General features: G+C 41.7%; 1 protein-coding gene across 1 annotated transcript in view; it reads right to left on the bottom strand.

The window, feature by feature from the left end:
- The window catches only part of ZDHHC15 (zDHHC palmitoyltransferase 15), a 158,859-nt gene extending 146,421 nt beyond the window's left edge, over window positions 1-12,438 (bottom strand). Inside the window, exon 1 of the mRNA XM_085324284.1 lies at window positions 12,393-12,438. Within this exon, the coding sequence (XP_085180410.1) occupies window positions 12,393-12,438 (46 nt within the window). The remainder of the gene's footprint in view (window positions 1-12,392) is intronic.
- Window positions 12,439-22,281: the final 9,843 nt, after the last annotated feature.

Here is a 22,281-nt window from a genome sequence, read left to right as displayed (position 1 = left end):
TGAAGTAAGTGGAGTCTTGCATGGGCATAAAATTAAGTATTATCTATTGTCTCAGTAATTCCAGGCAACACAGGATCAATTTAGATCAAGTATGTTCACAGAATAGAAAGTATTTTAAGAATACAAAAGAAAAAAACCACATGGACCTACTGCACAGAGAACAGGAGATCTGTCTCAGCGCTGCACATGCTATAATATTCAACAGAACAACAGTTACTTTCTACATGGAAAAAACRTTGCATTTACAGCGGCTTCGCTTGCATTGTAGTCCCCTTTCAAGAAAGGCCATCACAGCAAGGTGAGATTAAAGACAAACTTTATAAAACATCATTTTGTGGCATTAACCACCACCCCTCAAGAAAAAGAAACCCACAAAAAAAAAAAAAAACTTTTTCCTTCAGTACTTGTCAAGGCTGCTGTAAGAACTTCAGTGCTAAATACTCAGGTTACACATAATCCTCCAGCTGCGAGGCGACAATTAGCCCCAAAATCTCTACAAAAGCTTTCAGCTCTCAACAGGTGCCTCACCATTGTGCTCAGGTTTAAATCAAAATCTGAGAGGGTGAATGTCCCAAGCCCTGCCACCCCTCCCTTATGAAACAACTCATACTCCAGCCCCTATCAGGGCTGCTCCACTCATTTTCTCCAAAAAGACCCAAGCATGATTTTCATGCTTTTCTTTTGAGTGCTCCTTTCCATTGTCTTCCTTTCTCCATCTGTCTGAGAGATCTGAACTCACAGTGAAGGAAGTGGAATTTCTTTATTTGTTGTGCTATGGGTCATCAATGTCTCCTGACTGGTGAAAATGGGAGCAAATCCCTTGACAGACATATAATTATATCCATGTTAAACTGACAAAAACGAGAAGAAAGTCTTTCCCTTCCTCTAGGCAGTTTCAGAAATGACAGTTCAGAAAAACTGCAGACGTACATCAGACTTCACTACAGATACTGTATTAATAAAGCCCRAATTCCTTCTTAATTTCATACGTTGCAAATTTCCTCCCTTATCAAAAAAAAAAAAAAAAAAAAACCATAAATATCCTTTAAATTTCTGCCAGTAAGAACATCTTCACAAATCAGGAATTGTAAAGTGCTTCCAAGAATTCTGACTTCAGTAGCAAGTCCAAACACTGTAGCACAATTCTCTGAAATTTTCTCCTGCTTCCTATTGCAAATCAAAATGAAGATTCCAGGCCTGAAATATTCATAGATAAAAGCTGGCAGATAAAAGCTGGCAGAAAAAAAGGCATAAAAATCTATTTATATTTAAATATTTATTTTTAATTGCCATAATGCAAGTAGTTTCACTTTCAAGAGGAAAGCCTGAAATCTTTCATTCTTGAGACAGTAAGAATGATCACAGACTTGTTCAATTATTTTCTTCTACATTATTTTAAAGTTGGTAAATTCATTAAAACCGATCTTCTGTATCATCCTCAGGTTTCCACAAAGGAGCAGGTATCTACTGAGAAGAAACATTTCACCTAAATATTTCCAACCCACTTTCCCAGAGAGAGACTTGCTGAAGAACCTTGCATAGTTGCAGATGACACAGAGATTGCCTCCACCTACTTACTTCATTAGGCAGATAATCAGCAGGACAACATATGGTAAATCAAAAAGGATTTGGACTCCCAGCCATCCTAGATTTCATGCCAGTTATACAGATTAGAGGCCAACCTGAAATTCAGTCAGTATGCTGTATGTTTGATTAGAAAATATTAATCTTCTTTAAGGATTCATCAAAAGCTATGACCAAAACATAGACTGTTGCAAATACCCTACATAGGGAGACAAATTGCACTGTGCTGAAGTATTTCACAATCAATAATTTAGAATTCATCTAGGGCCTTAAGCACAAACCAGATCTTATTGTCCTAGTTTTTATGTGATTGTAATAAAAAGACTGCCTCTGATCCAGAGCTTACAATCAAAAGAAGATTGAAAACAGCAAGGAAACAGTTAAAAGTATTGATCAGTACTAAAACCAGTAATCTCAGGAAAACAGAAGCCGATTGTTGTTAAGTCTCTGTATACATCAGAGGAACCAAACAGCTGAAATAAAATTAGATTAATTTTTTTGGTATTTCTAACAAGCCTCTCCAGGGAAAAAGCATGAGGGGGCTTATTTGAAGATGCGCTCAACAAGTCACAGGAGCCACCTCTCAGCAGTGAAAGAGGTGATATACACAATGCAAGACAATAAGGAAAAGACATTGAAGACATCAGAAAGAAAAAGGAACAAGTCCAGAAGAATCTCTACGGGGAAAGAAGCAGACAAAAGAGAAAGGGGGAATTTGAGGAATGAATCGAAGGTGGTGCAGCGATTGCCGGACGCGTGATTCCGCTGCTTTCGAGAACTTGAGCTGTTTTGCTAAGGGAGCAGAACTGATGGATGCAGCACAGTGTGGGATAATCCTGAAGTCAGGGAACATATGCTTTGAGTTTAATCCAATTGCAGAGTTCTGGCAAACAAGCTGCATTTATAAAGGCAAAGGCATCAGCTTTAATTTTTTTAGCAGCTCGGCTGCCCTGTAATTTCTTATACCCTGAAGTGTAGACTGGTCCCCCCCTTTTTGCTTACCTCTAMAAAGCAGATTACTTAGAGCAGCCCAGCCTGTCTATCTGGAGCCAGCTAACAGCTCTTGCCCACTGGAATTTTCTTGGAGATGTACTGGTTTTTTCCGCTCGTCCTGCCTGTTTTCTTCTTAATGAAATGCACATGGAAGTGTCTTCCTAGGAAGGTTAAGCCATACCAAGACGCTCTAGCTTGGCTGGCAAGTTTCTCCCTAGGAAACCCGAATGAGCCCCAACCCAGAAAACCTCCCCACATCCACAACACCAGCTCTTCTGCCCTGGCCTGCCGGCCCCATCACGCCCCGGCCGCTGCTCAGCTGCTTCCTCCGGCAGAGCTGCGGGAGGCAACATCTCCACCTCACCCCCAATCAGCCCCACTCACCAATTAGGGTTATTGGCGCCAGGTTTTGCACATTCCTTCACAGTGACGCAAACGCACTCCCAAAGCCGACGAACCTCTTCACGCGGCGGCGCGATGGCCTGGCAGGTCGAACGACCGGCGACGGCGCAGCAGCCCCAGCGCCCGGATGGGAAAAAGGCTGTTGTAAAAAAGGGAGAAAGAGCAAACTGATACCGAAACCAACCAAAGAGCCGTTTGACGCCCAAGGGACCGGAGGGGCTGTGGGGAGTAGGAGCCCGCCAGAGGCAGGTGGGGGGGCCAAGTGCAGCGCCCCGGCCTGCCCTTCGCCCCGGCACAGCTCACCCCAGCCCGCCCTTCGCCCCGGCGCGGCTCCCGGCAGCGCCCCTGGCCGCCCTGGCCTGGCCGGCGGGAGGGGGCCTGGCCCTGCCCCGCCGCCATGGCGGCGTAGAGGCGACATGGCCGCCGGGCCCGGCCTGCACCTGCGCCTGGCCCTGCCCGCCACCGCGGTTTCGGTCTTGTTCGTTCAGAAACGACTGCCGACCAGGCTCTGCCAAGGCAGCCCGCCTCGCTGAAACAYTCGAGCTCTAGTTATTCATTAAGACATTTTTTTGGCCTCTCTGAAACTCGGCGTGTTTTCGTTTATCGGGCCGAGCGCCGCCCGGCGGGCCGCTGAACTAGGCGCTGACCCCTGATTCACTCTTCCACCAATTCTCTTCATATCTCCGAATTGTGTCGAAATAGCCAGGCCTCGGCGTGGCGATTCGCGTTCCTGGAAGCCCTGGAACGATTAGATTTCTGCAGAGCTGAAGGAAGCGGTGCCTGCAGCTGCGGCGAGCTGTAGCCGTCTAAGCGCCRAACTGAAAGCTGTGACCCTCCGAGTTCAAAACCGGGCTCTGCCTCGCTCCTCCCCGTCCATCCTTCCCTCGGCAGCCCAAGGAGAACCTGTCTCGTCGTTTCCCCACCTCCCGGGTTAGGGGACTACAGCTTGAACGCAACTCCGGTGCCAAAACTGCAATTAGCAGAGAAGACTTCCCTGTTCGCCTCARTATGCTCAGCAACAGATGCCCATCCCTTCAAAAAGGCCAAAAGAGATTTAAAACATGTCTATCTCTCTATTCCGGGCAGAGTATTTTTAAAACTGAAAGTATTCAAGATGCAATAGTCTTATCAGTGCCTACTTCAGAAAGGCTTATTTTAAAATCTAAGGTCGAAGCCTGAAGGACTTATTCTTGCATTTTTCTCTTCTAAAATTTGAAAATCTGTTAGAAATAAAGAGAGAAAAAATAATTTTCTTAAGGCTGGTAAATTCAGACATCCTTTCTAACGCCATGAGGGGGAAACTTGGGATTTAGTGGTGTTGGACACAAGACGTGGTGGAAGTGCTATGAAGGTGGCAGAGCCAGCCCGCCCTCGGGCTTCGRGGAGGCCCCCCAGTCCCACAGCACCGCCAAGCTCCTGCCACGAACCGGTGGTACTGGTGTCTTGAAAACAGAAGAGAGCCTGTCATGTTCATGCAGCAAAGGTGAAATGGTCGGAGTTCTGCTCCAGACATGTAACGGAGGCAGGGTTTAGTTTCTCTATATTGYGAGACTGCAGATGCAGGCAGGCTTTAAGAGAAGTAGTGTTCCACATCAGGAAAAATAAGAATTCCACAACATCCTATTCCAAGAGAAAGATATTTCAAAATTTAGACTTATTTCAATCTTACCTTAAAAATGAAATTTAAAGAGAAACTAGATTGTTCATAAGTACATATGCTACAGCCAAGATGAAAATGTCAATTTTCTGGTTCTTCAGCCCTTCAGCTTCAAGCAAACAACTAAATAGCACTTACATATGTCACAAAAGTCAGCCTTTCTTTCAAACTTAACAAGAATGGAGTTGGTTCTCATCCATCACTTTCCAACAGATTAGATCCCTAATCCCAATATCACATTTTGTAGAGTCACTGATATAATATAAAAGTAACATTCTCCATCCATAAAGACATCAACACCCAACCCTGCCAAAACATCCACCTTCTCAGCTGAGGAGTGTTAAATGACGCATGAGCATAGTTTTACACTCAGACAGATACACGAAATAAAATTATAAAACTTTTTAAGGTCATCCTGGGAAAATGATAGCAAACATGACTGGAAAGTACAGGCTGATTCATTGAGAAATTATTACCTAATTTTTAATCTTTTCACAAACATGATGGAAAGAGCTGTCCACAGAGTTAGTCAGGATAATTTGTCACTGTGAGAACCTGTGTTGCTATTTGATATCGCTACTGCGCAGTGTACAGCAAATCACAATAACTAAATGTTTAAGACATTTTGCTCTCAGCCACCCCTCTGATTATATGGCAGTGATTTCTGACAATTGAAAACCAGCAATTACCATGCCAGCTACCTGTGAAGGAAAAAAATGTAGTTGTGATTTCAGCAGATAATTAGTCATATGAAGAGTATTTTTCATTTTATAACTTGACTACCTCACATCAGAGTACAGCAGAGAGAGCACTTCAAAGGCCATGTGATTTTTAGAAAATGTTTGACAGTTCTGTGGTTCAATCTTTAAAGCAGGCGCAACATCTACCGATTTACAAAGTGCTGTTGGTATGTGATTCTTGATACACTTCATCTAGAAACTATTAAATAAGTGCCAAGTCTTGAGGAAACAAATGAGTTACAGAACTGATAACTTGCCAGTTCTTCAGGGTTCAAGCCCTAGGTGAAATGGGAACATAAATATCTTACAATATATAATTTCTGGTGGGCTATATGAAATCATTCTAGTGATCTCAGTTTCTGGTGAACAAGCATCCGCTTTACAAAACTATCTACGCTGTTGGCTCTCAATGTCCTTTTTGCTAACAGTCTTGGCAGAGAAAGCGAGAACTGAGTGATAAGAGGGGACTCTTATCTCCAGAAGTGGTCCTCAGGTCAGGGTGGAGGAATGTTGGCTGGAGAGCATGGTGAGCACGTGCTGCCACTGCTGCCTCGAGCATGTTTATCTACCTCTTCCAGGAGCATCTAATGCCCCATAACATAATTAGGACCAAGAGTACAGCAGTATACAGAGAGAACCAAATATTTTATCAAAAAAACAAGAACACCAAGGGCTACATTATTGAGAAATAAAACATTTTTAAAACAACACAGGAGAAGGCTTAGAATAGGGGGGAAAAATCCTACCAGATATTAGGAAAGAACATTTCCTATGGGGAAGTTTTTCTGCAACTACCAGCTGTCCTGCTTCTTGCACCGTATTCCCAGCACTGGAGRCAGAATGCCAGCTGAGATGATCAAGGGCAATTCATACACCACTGCTAGAATCACAAGCACCTGGAAGGAGCTTATACCTAAAGAGAGATCATTCTTAAGTTTCTAAACACCAAAGTTATTTGAACAGCAGAAAGGAAATGCAGTCACTATGCAATTGCAAATCCTGTTTAATCCATAAGGACAGAACTCAAGTTCTTTTTGTTCAAAGGACAAAACTTGGAGCTTACCACTTTATTAGCAACAGTGGTACATGAAGAATGAGATGTGTAGCCCTCAGATCCTAAAGAAAAAAGTTTCCCAACTGCTAGAAAACTGTCTTTTTCTTACTTTTCATATCTGATATGAGGTCACTGAGACAAAATATGCATCACTATAGAAAGGTTTGTCTTTTATTTTAAGTCATTTCTAGAAGTTCCAAGGGGAAATCTTCATAATTTTTAAGTATTTGGCAGTATTTCTCCTCTCTTTCTCCTTTATTATGCAGAACTAACATACCACTGAGTCGATTGAGGTCAGACCTGTCTGAATAGTCTCTGAACTACTAATTCGTATCTCTCCCAAATGTGAAATTAAAACCTGTTGAAACTGGCCTAGCTTTCCATAAAACAGGATGTGAAATGAAGGCTGAAAACCCTAAAACTAATGAGAAAACTCAAAAACACTTTGCTTTTATAATGATGTTAATAATCTAAATGTCATGACAGATTTTAAAAACATCCAGATAGTCAAGGAATATAAGTACAGTAAATACAAATCAGGGACATAAAAATTCAGAAATTCATATCTGTATGTCAAATGTTGCACTTACGTATGTATATTAGGAGCTGCATATATCTGCATATATCTGAGCTAAGTGTGTTCTTTGTTTAATACTCTTTGTACACAAAAAATCCCAACTGTCAGATCCTTAGAAAAAACTGCCACAAAAGGATATGTTTAACAAAGATATTCTTATCAGACAGGCCTCAGCCTGTATCAGGGTCCAACTATGCAAAGAAACAGATTGCTGTAATTTTAAAAAACATCAACTCACCCTATTAACCAYGGTCATTAGAATGCAGAAAGATCAACAGATTATACACAGCTTATGTTTATATGAATGAAAGGGTAACCTGTTGTATATTTATTACAAATGTAGTGTACTCTGTGGTATAAATACCACATGCATACAAACTTGTGCACGTATTTAGCATAAGTAAATGTGAATATACTCTCGTGCTTACAGACACACATCACTCCCAAGTCATTTCACTCATGCAGTTTAGAAGTTCAGAGCAATTAGCTGAAGTATTTTAAGGCTTCTGCTTCCTGCTACCTGTATGGCCAAACTTGACACATTTTACATGTTTCTTGTATGTTTTTCAGGACATTCTTATTAAACCTTTCAAAAACAAACAAACAGACAGAAAAAACAACATGACCTTTAAAATGAGATGACTGATATTCTTAACTATTTAACCATGTATTCTTCTGCACTTCATTTTATCAGCTGACTTTTGTGTACCATCACGGTAGATTCTAATTGAAATGTTTAATTCTTTAAAACTTTTTTTTTATTGTGGATTTCTGAGTTATGTGGAGGTATCCAAATTGTTTACATTTGTCCAATATTAGCTTCCATTCAGATGAACAGTTTGTGTGTCTCTTAAAGGGAATGCCTGTTGTCTAATTCAAAATCAGATGTCACAGACAAGCAAGGACACAATCATTTTGGATGTAGAACACGAAGTGGTGATTAATCTTCTCCGTGTGCATTCTTGTCAAACGCTTACTTCACCTCTCACTTTATTCAGTTCTCAAAAACCATCTGGCCTACAGATTTTTTTTTCTTTTTTGGTACATGTTGCCTAATTTTTGTTAGTCATGAAGAAAAGCTAAAACCAATGATGATGTGACTGCACCAGGTGCCTGATATTACATCATGCTACACATTATCTTGCAAAACAGTCAAATACTTATTTTGGCTGAAGGGTTTTTTCCAGAGTAGGAAGATGGAATATTCTTTTTCCCCACACTWTTTTTTTATTATTCTACTACTTAGAGGGCCATGAAACAAAAAAGCTTAATAAACAAATAGACAATTGGTTTCTCTGGTAACTGTGAATGTCAGTCTTTCACTTGTACCTTCATGTATCAAAATGATGCAAGTAATTCCCTGATTCTATACATAATATACCTACTCTTCAGTCTGCATAAACTATTCATTCATGTAACAATATATGTTGCATAGTGACAGTAACAAGCGTGGTTCAAGGTCAGGAAGAATAAATAGATAATATTATTTCAAAAAACCAGCCCTTACAATAAAGACCGAGTTGAAGTTCTTAAACATACTGAGCCCTCTGGCCAAAGATGAGAAGTTCTGTGTACCAAGAAAAGCAACACTTCTTTGCTCTGATATATGGACTTGTCTCACAGAAAGATTCTACCCATTACACAGGTATTTGCACTGATTCAACCTAATAAACAAGACCATTTCCCCATACAGGCCCTTTTTCTGCTGACTCAAAATTGGTTTTCTTTATTTCAGGTGAATCCTCCCTAAAGCAATATGCCCAGATAAGAGTGTTGACATGAATAGTTTTACCATACAATTATGCTGTTTTCTACTGACAGCTTAGCATAGCTAAGGCAAAATAAGAGCCAATATCCTTCTGTTGCCATTGCCATATGATGGTGGAGAAAGGCGCTTGCAAAGGACRCTTCATCTAATCAGGACACTACGTCTCAGTTATCTCAGCCATCTCTCGCAAGGTCCCACCTCTGTTTTTCCTTTATGATTAGGCAGGGAATCTAGACAACTAGATACTTAATTTTGGTCTAAAACTCAGGTGGTGTCTCATGACGTCTCAAACTGTCACTGGGATTAGGGGAATAAGTCCTCATACAAAAAAAAAGGTTAAGAAAGATCATAATGGATTTAATTTAAGGTGCCAGGGACCTCTTTTTTGGAACTAAAAGCTCTTGGTCCTTTCTTCTCTGAGACCGCCTGGCATGTATGTATGTTTGTGTTGCCTTTTCTTAAAAAAAATCTTAGTCAATGTATATTCTACTTATAGAGCTATGTAAAAGTTTAGCTAGGACACCCTACTTTTTTCTTTTGTTCTCTTTTGCAACAGAAAAAAAAAATCTAAGTGATTAAATTATGACCAAGCCCACAGATTTTTGTCAGTCGATAGTTTTTGATATTAACTGTCACAATAACCAGTAAATACACTGCTTTTATAGTATTGGTTTTATGTACTGTCTTGAAATTAAATGTCTCTTTGGTTCTAAGTCATTAATCAGACTCTTAGCACTATTAAACACCTCTATTGATGGCAACTTTCAAAGACTATGCAGTGACAGTATAATGTTTCACTGTGAAATCTGGGACTGTGGAGCCATGACAGACACTGTTACATGGTAAGGTTGACCCTACGTTGCAATTCAGCACAGATAAAAATAAATCCCTCCTCTGTCTTTTTCCACCTTCTTTCCCCTCCTTTCCTTATTTTTCAGATTTATTAGGACCTGCATTATACATAAAAACAGACTATTCCACTTTCTCATAAATGTTATTGGATTTGTACTATACTRCTGTTAGAAGAGAAACACATTCATTTTATTATTTTCCAAACACCTTCAAAAAGCAAAAGAAGCCCCGACTCTGTAAAACTAATTCCTCAACAAAGAACAAATAAATGAAATTAAAACACATCACAAAAAGCAGTATTATAAAAATACATCAAGTATTACAGATTCCCAGGAACAGTTTGTGATCAAAGCTTTCTAACTTGGTATTACATAAAAGCTCTGCTCTGCTGTTGAAGAACATTATCGCTCTTCTATTGTTCCGAAATACAGCACAGGTCAAAGTAGTAGCATAACAAATCAATTAATGTCCTACCTGCCTCCTTCACTAATTAGAGACTTGGTCTCTCTCTCTCTCTCTCTTTCTCTGCTCTTGATATTTGAAACTTCTCAGAAGGTGAAGATTAAAGTAGCAGCTCTCAAAGTTTTCCAGAGGGTTTTTAAGCCTTGCTTTCCCTGACAAGTATGGATTCAGCTGAGGTGAAAGAGCATTAGAAGATTTTTCCATCTCTGCTGCTTTTATTTATTTTTATTCACCCCTATTAAGACAATCCCAGTCACTTCTACAAAGGAATCTCCTTATTACCTTTTCTAAGTCTAGTTCTAAAAAAAAATCAGATTGTCCAGAATATCAAACCAAATTATTCACGTTCTCTATGCTGTTCCGGGAAATACGGCCCTAGCACATGCATTATGAATGCCCCATCAGCATCTCTGGTATCGTAGTCATCTTTCAGATATGACCTAAAATTGCCCTTCTTTTTTCCTCCATAAGAGACATTCTTCAGTGCACATGTCTTAAGTTCATACTTGCCCTTTAGATACTTGTTTTCTACTCTCCCTCCTCACCTTTCCTCTCTGAACAGCTAGGACTTTCTCTGTCCTGTCATCGTTGTTTGGCATAGTGTCTTCAAGTCTCARCTTGGGAAACCAAGGCAAATTAAAACCTTAACCACCAGTACTGCACTTGCGGCCATGGGGAGAGAAGCAGCTACGCGATGCACGACCTTCTCGACCTGTGCGAGCAGCGGATGGACCCAGCCCTGTTTGAAGTTTCTTCTTTCAGCCCCGAGCACTGAACTGCTACTTCTTTTTCCATGCTACCTCACCTATCACGGCACCTGAATCCAGCATMCTGTAATCTCAGGAAATTTTATACCAAAACCAAATGTGAGCTTCAGATCTCACCCAACTGCCTGCATAAAGCATATACATAACAATTTCTAATCTGTCCAATTTRTTCTAAAAACATCAAGACTACAGCCTAGCATACCTTGAGAGCCATCAAGTTCTCTGCTGCCCTTACACCTCCACCAATTCAGCTGAGGAAGAAAAATAGCAAGCAGTAGTGGTCAGGTCTGAACATTAATTACTAAAAATTTTACTATCGGCTTTGAGATATACCAGCAGAATTGCCCGTCTTTACTTATATTCTTGTGTTTATTTTATTGATTGGAACCCTGGATATTTGAGGTAAAAATTAAATAARCTGCATAAATAAGTATGCTGGTCCTGAGCAGACTTTACCACAAAGAGCCTTTTTATAGCTCATGCACAATGTAGGCAGATCAATGGTTTGTAAAAGTAGTTCAGGCAAATGCTCTATAATAAAATAAGGTCTATGAAAATAAAAAGTATTTGCTAGAACGTAAAGTTGCCATACAGACAGGATTTCTCCGTGTGCCTGGGTTAGGATGCGCCTGTCTAGGCACATCCATCCAGGCTAGGATCTGAAAGGATAGGCATGCCCATTTGCCTTGAGCACAGCTGTCATGCCAAGAGGCTGAYTGCAGGCCAAGAGGCCAAGAACCAATTTCATGAGCTCCCTGAAGAGGTCTCTTGTCCTTTCTTAAAACCAAAGACCAGCCATTTTCTTTAGTATCTGCTACCAACATGAGAGCACAGGAGCCTGGTCCAATCTAAGCATCTAACACGAAGTTTTTTGTTTCCATATCAGAGCTTTTCTGACTGGAGTAAAAGAATTTGTTGTTTGTTGGTGTGGCCTCCTAGACAAGCACAGAGCCTGCATATACACATGCAATCCAATGCAATACAGGATYGAACCCGGCACACGTGTGCACGGCATGCCAGCAAGGACTTCTCTGCACAGGAAAACTCTTCCGGAGTGATGCAGAGAGTGATTGCACCTAAGTAAACACCTGTATGTACACACCCTGGAAGGTCCTGGAGGAGCACGTTTTCAGGTAGTCTTTGGCTTTTCAAGGGTTAACCCMAAATTCACAATTCTTGGAGCCCAGCACTTACAAGCCACATCCACAGAGGCTCTGTGCGCTTGTAGCATCCACTGACGCCAGCGGGAGTCATGGCTTCTTCCAGCAGCGAGCCATAAACACAGAAACTAAGTTAAAACACACTGTTTACATACCAATAATTCACAGAATCCCCAGCATCACATGCAGGATTTTCCCTCAGACGCAGCCACTTCTCCTCCAGATCTATTTTTTCACGTCTTGGTAGCAGTTGACCCTCGAACCGCTTTCAGACATAAGTCAGTGTTTTCTTAACCTGCCAGTGCCCTACTGTAAGCCGCGTTTGCTGCACAGCTGCGCGCTTGGCCGCAGCCCCCGGGGAAGCACCGGCACTTACCGAGGCGGTTCGCTAGCGGGATTTTACCAACGCTAGCGCAGTGCATCGCGCTGGGCTGCGCCGAGGCCAGGGACACCGGGCGCCCGGCGCCAGGCTGCTGCGCTCGCAACTGCAACACGTCCCACTACGTGCAGGAGTATGAATGGAGAGCAGACCACGGCAAGGCTAAGAATGATTTTGACAAGTCTCAAACAAGCTACTTTATTTTTCTGTTTTCCCAGCTCAGCTGAATTTTTTTGCTATGGGTTTATTCATTTCTTTCTGATTTCAAACCATCATAGCAGTTAAAATGGAAAAGGATGCCATATGTAGTTAAAGCCCCTAAAATCTATCACCACCTGAAATATCTAGATACTTATCACTTTAGATATTAATTGATTATTCATTTTATTTTAACCAGACCCTTTCAAATTTACTTCTGGTTTTGAGAAACCAGTGGGGAGTTCCCACCATAAACCAGAGTTAAGGAATGGTTAGCAAGGGCTCCTGTTGCCGAACATTTAAGATGTAACATTCCAGCATGAGTTAATAGCACGTGGGGATCTAGGGAGGAATTCTAACATGATTCTTCCAAATCCAAGTCTCTTTAGTTATCTCTTTCAATTAGCAACTTTTAGACAAAAAAGTGAGCTTTAATTACATTTACAAGCTTTTAATTTCCTAGGTGATGCTTCTAACAGTACAAAAAGGATTAATAGAAAGTGAGTAACTTCAGTAAGCTGATTATGTAATTGTAAAACATTCTGATTTTCCATAAGCAGATGGGAAAAACTTATGCTGCAAGGTACTTCTCAGGAAGTGTCTGAAACATCTTTGCTATGGATTTTACATTGGAGGAAACAGAAAATGACATAATGAGAAAGGACAGAATCCATTTATTCCAGTATTTTCCGACAGAAGCCAACTTTAGGTATTTCAAGGAAAAGCAAAAAAATGCACCTGACCAATTCTGAATCATACAAAGACTCAGAGAAATTTAAAAACCAGAACAGGTAACTGAAAATTTTGTCAGTCCTTTTTCTCCCCATTTGTTATTCAGAAATGCAATTAGTTTTTTTTACCAGTAACCTTCCAGCTATGTTTCAGCTTAAGAAGACTTACTATCTATTCATGCTGGTGCTGAGAGAGGAAGCCATAAATGTCAGACACACAGCAGTCTAAATTTTATAATCACATGTCTCTCATCATCCCTCTATGTAGTATGTAGGAGTAGGTAATTACAGCCACAATTCCAAAAAAAAAAAAAAAAAAACACCTTATAATTTAATAATATTAGGATGGAGAAAAAATACAAAAGCAGGAAACTTATGAGCTGGGCTGCTAATGACTTGTAATTGGCTTTATTTTCTCAAGTAATTGCAACACGTAAATGTCACAACTGCAAGAAATGGACAATCTTACATTAATGTAGTTAAGTTTCTTTAAAGGTATCACCACTTTGTTAATGGCATAAATAGTCAGAGCTACTACACCTAGGAGCTTAAACTGCAAAATACATATTTTCATAATCACAAGCAAGATCCTTTCCTTGTTCTGGCATCCCCACTCCAGGCCTCACATTTATAACAGCAAAATTTTCCTCAATTCTTAGGTCTAGCCAGGGTTGTTAAAACAGTAGTTTTCTCTTCAGAATTTGCTGTTACTGAAGGCTGGCTCTATTTATTGTGAAGGAGAGCAAGCGAGCCACTTATGCGGGGCTGGGCTTGACCTCAGGTTTCATGCGGCATCTGTCAAAGTCCAACTCCTCTGACTTCAGTGGCCCAGGACTGACTTCTTAGTGCCATGCATCCTTCCGGCAGATAGCTGCGCTCCTGAGCCGGTCTCGGGAGCCTGAAGCACRTCCTCAAAGACCTCCGAAGACTTTAGCTAATCTGGCAACTCCCCGTGATGGGCTGGGTAAGTAATGCCGTGTAGTCCGAGCGCTCATACCCTTCCACAAACACATTCCACTCCTGACCTTCCGTACCCGCTCGCCGTTCGGATCACGGGTGGTCTGCCAACACACGGCACGGCCAGCCCACGGCATCCGCTGAAGCTTTTCCCCGGGGCCTCATTTAAAAGGGGCACTCTTTTTATCACTGAGATGAATAAGAGCTGAAGAATGAGACTATTGAACTCACATCCATTAGGACCTTTCCAAAGATCCTTGTCCCACCTGATTCCTTCGCTGTATTAACTACCCTTTGCTGTCTTTTACTTTAGTGCCTTTTAAATACCTAGCAGAGGTGTCTAAAGTATTCAGACAATCTTCTGATGTGGCTTTGTATCAAAATAAATAAAGGAACAGAAACCAGGCCTACCAGAGGTGAAAGAGTAGTTTAAATCTCAACACACTACCAATTTCCTCTCTCTCTCTCTCTCTTTAAATATGAAATAAGCAGTATTTCTATCATCTAGCATCAGCTTAAAGTTGTAGTATTGTCTGCTTAGACATATTTTAATATAGCATCTGGAGATCATTTCAGAGAGATACAAAGTTTTTTGCCCTCAAGATTATCCATATATCTCAAAAGAAAGAAGCATATCTGTTCTCTCATACATAATGCTGAGGCTTTTTCACCCTAGTCTGTTAAATACACGTTTTCCATTCTAGGTGCTTTATTTTACTTTCAGGTCTAGCTGGTCTTTGTTATCCACAATATCTTGCATCCGTTTGGGAATTGCCTGCACAAGATTCCCTTGATGACAGTTCCCATTAGCACACATTCATTTACGCATACTTTTTTTTTTTTTTTTGCATTTGTGAAATTCCTTTCTTCAAGTGGATATGAAAGATTATTCCTTTAATAGTCCCTTCCCCACACATAGATAAGTCTTATTCAGGGAAGCTGTCGCTCACCATGACCACTAGATCAAAGTGGCTCCAGCAGAAAGACTATCTCTGAATCTGTGAAGGATCACTTGTCCTCTAAGCCCTGGTTGGCATTCACATCAAATGGTGATACAACCCCATCCCACCTGTTTTAACATCACAGGGTGCCTGGAAGAAGGGTATCTTCAGTAATACTGTTTCAGTCAGCCCACAAAAAACAAATCTCTAAACAGTAACTTCATACAGTTATGCAAAATTTATTTGCTAATTATCTCTTCCATCTTTTTCTAAGCAATAAAGCACAAAGAGGACCTGAAAAATAATGCTTGGCAGAGAGGAAGTTCCAGTCACTACCTTCTGCGAGAAGGAATATTCCATCATACAGATCCCATAAACCTCTGTGAGCCCCACTGGAAGGCAGGGAAGTGGGAATGAGATAGAGCTATCTCAAAATCTCTGCGACTCCAGAGGACCTCTTTGGCGACCAGCACCCTCACTTCATCCCCAGGATAGACTTCCTTTTTCTCCCAAGCTGAAAGAAGCGTGGGCCCAGTGATGCGTCACTTCAGACAGGGTTAGATGGATGGCACATACGTGGTTCTGAGCTGATCCACTATCAGAGTGGATTATTTCTTTCCAAGATGTATTTTTGCCCTATTACGGGCTGCTTTTGCTCAGTGTACAATCTATATGAGCTTCAGTAGCGCCTGTCAGGCATAATTATGAATCAGTTTTCTTGGTGACTCTGAACGGCCTCGGCTTTCTGTAACGTTGTGGCACTGTGTTATCCGAGAACTGATGTGTCTGAACACCTGCTTTCAAACCTCAAATACATTCATGACATGGATCCAAATCTTGCTTTCTAGCATCAGCCTGCTTTCTGAGGAAGAGTTTTTTAGCCTCGCAATATATTAGAGTGGGATCCTACTAGTCCCTTACATTAGCATGAAGGCATGTGAACAAGGTACGCGAAGGTATGGAAGTACTGAATACACTGCACGCTTCATGTTTGTTCATCTGTGTTAAAGATGGAGGCAAAACAAGTACAGCATCAACAGTAAATGATTATCCAGGATGGTCCTTCGTGGCTCCTCCACATTTAAGATGCTGTCCCTCCATTCCTCTACAGCCCTCTGCTACAGGGAGGAAATGGAGGTTGCACTTTCTCAGGGGAATCAGGAGTCTCAGTCAAAACTGAAATGTTGCTCAGGAACGTGCTCGGGAATTAGAGACAATTATGAAATGATTAATCTGAAGTTCTGAATTGGGTGGGGGGAAGGTGGGTGGCAGGGGAATCAGTAAGGAAAGCTAGTTGAGCTGGACCCTGCTGGTGTAAGAAAATTATCCTAAAAAGGAAGCTCAGAAGGCAAGGCTGACACCAGTGACTGAAAGGTGTTTCTGCCCCCATGTGACAAGCAGGCTGAAAAACCACAAGCATGTCAAAAATCCCCACTTCTGACCCACGGAGAAGTAGAAATGATTAGTAGGTCCCAAATGAAACTTCTGGGAGCTGGGAGAGGCAACATATTCAATTTGGAACATTTTTCTCAAGTTTTGGAAGTTTTCCCTGTTGTCTTTGCAACAATTTTGCAAAATCAATAGAATTTTAAGAGTCTCTTATCCTCAAACATGGAAATAAATAAATAAATAAAATCAATTCTAAGTTAGTACTCATTTTTYTGTAAAATATTTCTGCCATTAGAAAGCTTACWAAGAGCAGAGGAAGACACATGGCATATTTTCAATTGTAGCCCTCTGCACAGTCTTCAAGTCCAGCAAACAGTTGTCCAACCAACTTAAAGAAAACCASTGAGAAGAAAGTTGAGAGTAAGTTTAGAATAACACTGTTTGACTCCGATGATCTTGTGCAGCTACTCTTTTGATTCTTAAGTTTGGAAAATTTGTGAAATTCAAAAGAGCCAGAAGGTATTTTTTAATCACAATGAAATTACTTTTTCCTCACTCTTTATATTAAAACTATATATTACACTTATATGACACTTTCATCCTGAAGGACTGCTAAGGTCTTTACAGATTTTCTAACTTTTGAATCTCCATCAGACGTATGAAAAGCTTTCTCACATTTTTACTTGGAGCACAGCAGAACCTATTTCCATCTACATTTACAGTGCTAACAACAGCCAACACCTGCTTATACTCCTCTAACAACCAACTAAACCTCAAGGCATATTTTAAGTATATATTTTTTTTATCATAGCTGCACTTTTGTGAATGAGATCTGAGCCCACTGACGTCTGTGGAGTTTTTCCTGAGTGAAAAACAACAGTTTTAGCCTCTTTCTGCATTATTTGTATTGATAGATAGGGAAAATCATTGATATCTGAAAGGCAGAGCTGGCACTGAAAGATCAGATGAATGCTAGTGCAGAGATAAGGAAAAAGAACACGCTGAATTTGACTCATAAAACCCTCCACCCTTAGTAAAGTTCAAACCTTACCGGAATTATAAAGTCACAACAGCTACGTAGCCAAAAAAGAACAACAAGCTTTAACAGTAGCAGTATCTGCAACTCTTATTCCGCTCTGAATTACCAGAGAGCACACCCAGGCCCTCTCTCTCCGGAGAGGACGGTTTGTTAGACTGACAGCATTATCTTTTCAGCCTGTCCCCAGAGAGGTTACCCTGTTTTTAGCAGAAACAGAATGCTTGGATTATCTTAAAAACTCCTCAMCATCCCGCAGAATTAGGACCAGTAAGACACTGTTGCACTTGCTGGCGACCATTATCCTGATACTAAAAAAGTCTCTCAAGTCTGCCACCTTGAATAGCCAATTCAATAGCCCAGTTTGCATGCAGCTTTCTTCTTTCTCTTTCTGCAGTCGAGCCTGAGCTTGGAATTCAGCTGCAAACACTTCAACGTTGATGATTCACTGTTTGAAGGACCTCCAGGGAAGTCCTGCAGCACCTCCAGACAAAGTTCTCGCCTCTGGCTTTTTTTTGGCTTGCAGGTTTATTACCCACCAGAGAGTTTAGACTTATTATATATCCAAATACAACTGAAATTCCAGGCCCATACATGTGCTGATGGACCCTGGAGCTCCTAATTATTATTACATATTCATATCAACTGAATGAGATGCTAAATTGCAGTCTTGATCCCACACTGTGCCTCTGCACAAAGTCGCAGCTGATGTTGATCTTCAACTGGATGAATGGGAGGGGGTACAGGAAGATCCAGCTGTTGCTCATTTGACTCAAGAAAGAAACCATTAACTCTGATGTGAATGATGAGAACAAAATAGTGTGAGCAAAATAAGATTCCCCACCCTTCATTAAAAAAAAAAAAGATATATTTTGGATATATCTTCAAAACTAAGGCTGTAWCTAAGAAGACAATGGCATATAATAATGGGAAATATCACTTAGAAGTAAATCTTTTTTTCCCCCCTTCAATTAATGCAGATTTTTACACTGTTTTCTCCTTGAAAGTTTGGCCAAAGAAAATCTTCCTAAAGTTAATTTCTCTCATGAGTAATAGGGCCAATGCAGCATTACACGTTTATGCTCTGGATTCCAATAAAAAAGTTGTTACCATAGCAAAAAGTATTGTTGCAAAGACAAAACAAGAAAGAAGAAAGAAAAAGAATCTCCAAAAATATTTCAGTGCTCAACAATAACGTAGGTTATTTTAATTACGGAAAGATGAGCGTGTGCTACTGCTTTGATAGTCCCACTGTGATGAAACAAACTGGCACTTAAAAGACTCAGTTTTCAGAATGGAAACGTCTAAATTACTGGATTTTTTCAAAGTTGTATCGATTATTTTTAACATTATTTGTATCATGCTGCTGCCTGAGGCCGGTCAAGGACTGGAGAAAATCTGTTTTTCAAGGTGCTGTGCAAATGTAGTAAAAAATGCAGATCATACATTGTAATTTGATTTAATTTCAGGAAACAGATGGATGAAGAAGAAAAATGACCTGAGCTGAGGTGGCACAATCTGCAGGAATCTGAGCATAGCTGCTCACGCGGTTTGTTGCGCCACTTCCCGATCACCCAGCACATTCAGTAAGCATCCTGATGCAAGCCAGTCTTAAGAAAAGTCTCAAATAAGGATAAACTGTCAGGTTTATAGGCTTCCTACATGAAGGCTGGTGCGAGAGAAAGTGTGAACGTGGTGCAAGAGTAGACTCTCAGGTGGCAAAAGCTTGCTTTGCTGGCAAGCAGACACAGCTGCAATACCACCCGAGACGCAGGGCAGGGCAAAACTGGGAGAGATAAGAACAAGCCAGTGGAAGCTGTGACACAGCTAGGACGAAGGGCCAGGAAAAATGATCTAAATAGCAGATCCAGCTGATCTAAATAGCAGTCCGTAAATAGCTGAACGGACTCAGCAAGGGCGAGGTTGCGGAGAGAAAGGCCAGAGAGCTCTAATAAAACGCAAGCTGAAGGGAGCACGGAAAAGCCTTTGCATGTCTGAGCCCACGTGTATGTGCGGAGGGGAGGTTCTCCGCACGCCGCGCTCGAAGCAGCAGCCAGACTCGCCCACGGACAGCCTGAGCGGGTCTAGGGGAGCGCAGGACGAGTCAAAAAGGAGAGGAGGTGGCAGACTGGCGGTGGGATAACAGCTGTCCGCAGCAGCAGAAGGAAAAGGGAATGYGAGAGAAGGTGCAAGTGTAGGTCTGGGGTTTGGGGGCGATGATCTAAAAAAGAGAAGAAAGGACCCTACAGAATAAGGGCAAGCGTGTGAGAGAAGGAGAGTAACAAAAATACAAAGAAATTCAGGGAAGAGGGAGGGCAGTAACAAGAAGGGAAGGAAGAGGGCAGCGTGTAACGGAGAAGGGGCACGTGGTGAAAGGCAAATGGCCATCAGTGAGCAATTATACCCCACTAGCTGTTAAAATAACGTTTAGGTTCTTAATTAACCCTCATAAGACCTTTGACTTCACAATGTTAATGTTATTTTAGTAGTTTGTGGGGGGTTTATTCACTTGTCTACATCTTTTAAAATGCTGGCACTGCAAATCAGGCGTCAGGAGGCAGAATTGCCGCCGCCAGGCGTCAGCCTGCCCGGGGTGCCCAGCTCTTCCGCGGCGGGCATTTATCACCCRAGTTAGCTCGGGCCGCTAGAAGGAGACGGAGAAACAAACTGTGCCTTTGGTGTTTCTAGATACTTCCTAATAGGAAAGAAAAACAAACTCAGGATTAAAGGTTTCAGAGCCCCATTTCCAGCCATTCGCTACTAGTTTCCTTGTTCTCTTCTGCGCGTCAGCAGCCGCGGTGCGACCGGGGCACGCGGTTGCACGCAAGGTCCTCGGCAGCCCCCGCTCGGTCTCCCTGCCAGCCGAACCACGTGCGTCCGCCGACATGGGGGCTCTCGGGTGGCACCTCCCAAAAACAGAGGCAGCAAATTCAAAAGGCTGTCCACTGAGAGCACGTTAAAATTGTCATTTTCCCATTTTAAAAATAATGTAGTGCTAGTGCTTCCATACGACAGAGTGTGGCTGCACTTCTTGAAAAGACAACAGAGTTCTTATTTACACACATATATACACATGCATACACGTACACTCACCCCTATATAGATATTTTGTAAACATGGACAAAACAATCTTTTTTTTCCCTCCCYCTCACCCCACTTGGAGAAAAGGCTGAAGCATTTTAGATTAAACTTTCCAAAATATTTGCCCAAGGCAGACAGCATGGAAAATTTTGGCCCAAGTGGTTTAAGTTTGGCAAAGTTATAAGCAATAGAAAACAGCGTCTTTTAACAGAAAGCATTGGGCAGCCTTACACCAGACCACTATTTGCGCCGCTTGTAAGACTTCATTTTCTTTAATAGGAGCTGCATGGCAGGGCTGTAATACCCTGGGGCTTCCTGTCTTTAATTTCCTTTGAATATAATCTTGGTCTTAAGCCTTCCTTCCTAAATAACCTCTGTCTTTAATTATTTTTTTAACCAAATTACAACTTAACAAGCACACATTCTCGTAAGACAGAGCCTCTAATTATCGAAATGACAGTGCCTCTTAGAACATGAATTTCACAGCATTTCAGTGACCAACTGAATAGGTCAGTAAGTAATTATACACCACCATTGCCAAAAAATAATTAAATAGGATATTATAAGAAGTCATTGTGGATACCTACACCTTGCAGTACTCAGTCACCTGGATGATTCTTGAGGAGGAGATTTTTTGAAGTGAGCAATGCGGAGCTGTGTATGCACAGTCCCAAGTGATCTCGCGAGTAGTTGGTATTTGGAAGYTGTATTAAACTATTTTGGCTGGGATAAATTCTGAAGACATTTCTCAGTCCTTATTTAGGCAAAACTGTCACAAGAAAATGAAAGAGACATCAGGACAGCTGAGCTCAAGATGGCTCACCACCTTKGATATGGTGGATAAAATTATTCTGCTAGAGAGAATCTTTAGATTAATTTCCTTGCTGGGAATAGCTTTCAGATCCTTAGAAAGGACGGTTTAATTCTGGACCAGGTTCACAGATTCCYCAGGCTCACAGTGTCGAGTGGTCCAAATAAAGGTAGGTGCTATCTAAGCTGCTGGGTGTTTAGGGAAATTTGAGATCACGTGCCCTGCCGCGGGCTAGCCCCGTRCACACGTCCGTCTCTTCGCTACTGCACGCAGGCCAATACGGCTGGCACAGCAGATTTGCGCCGAGAGCGGAAGACCGCGTCCGTTTTAGTGGCTCGCTCGGCCGCCCGCCGCCGGCAGAGGCTGCGACGAGGGTTCCCGGTTGCTGTTACGGCTGCGGACTGCCCACGAGGGCCACGGCCAGTCCCACGAACCCTCCTACCCCGCTCGTCSGTGACGGACCTTGCCAGCCTCGGATCAACGCACCCAGCCGAACTAGAGCCGAAAGCGTCTGCGKTCCTGTACCAAACCTCCTGAGTTACCCATGCGTCTCATCTATGATACATTTTTTTAAGTTATTCCTTGTGAGGGGCTTCTATAGGTTAAAAAATTATATCGCTTCTTTTTAGGGACTAGCAAAACCATGAASCAGTATCCTTAGAAAAACAGTTGCCAGTTGTTTCAAGTATGTATCTGGAGGGAAAATGAGTCTAATACTTAAAGCTTTCCTTTAATTATCAGT

Source organism: Rhea americana, unplaced genomic scaffold (assembly GCF_003343005.1).
Source record: "Rhea americana isolate MKP2758 unplaced genomic scaffold, rheAme1 scaffold_90, whole genome shotgun sequence".
NCBI lineage: Eukaryota > Metazoa > Chordata > Aves > Rheiformes > Rheidae > Rhea > Rhea americana.
Note: the sequence above shows the minus strand (reverse complement) of the source record. Positions and strands in the feature narration are given on the sequence as shown.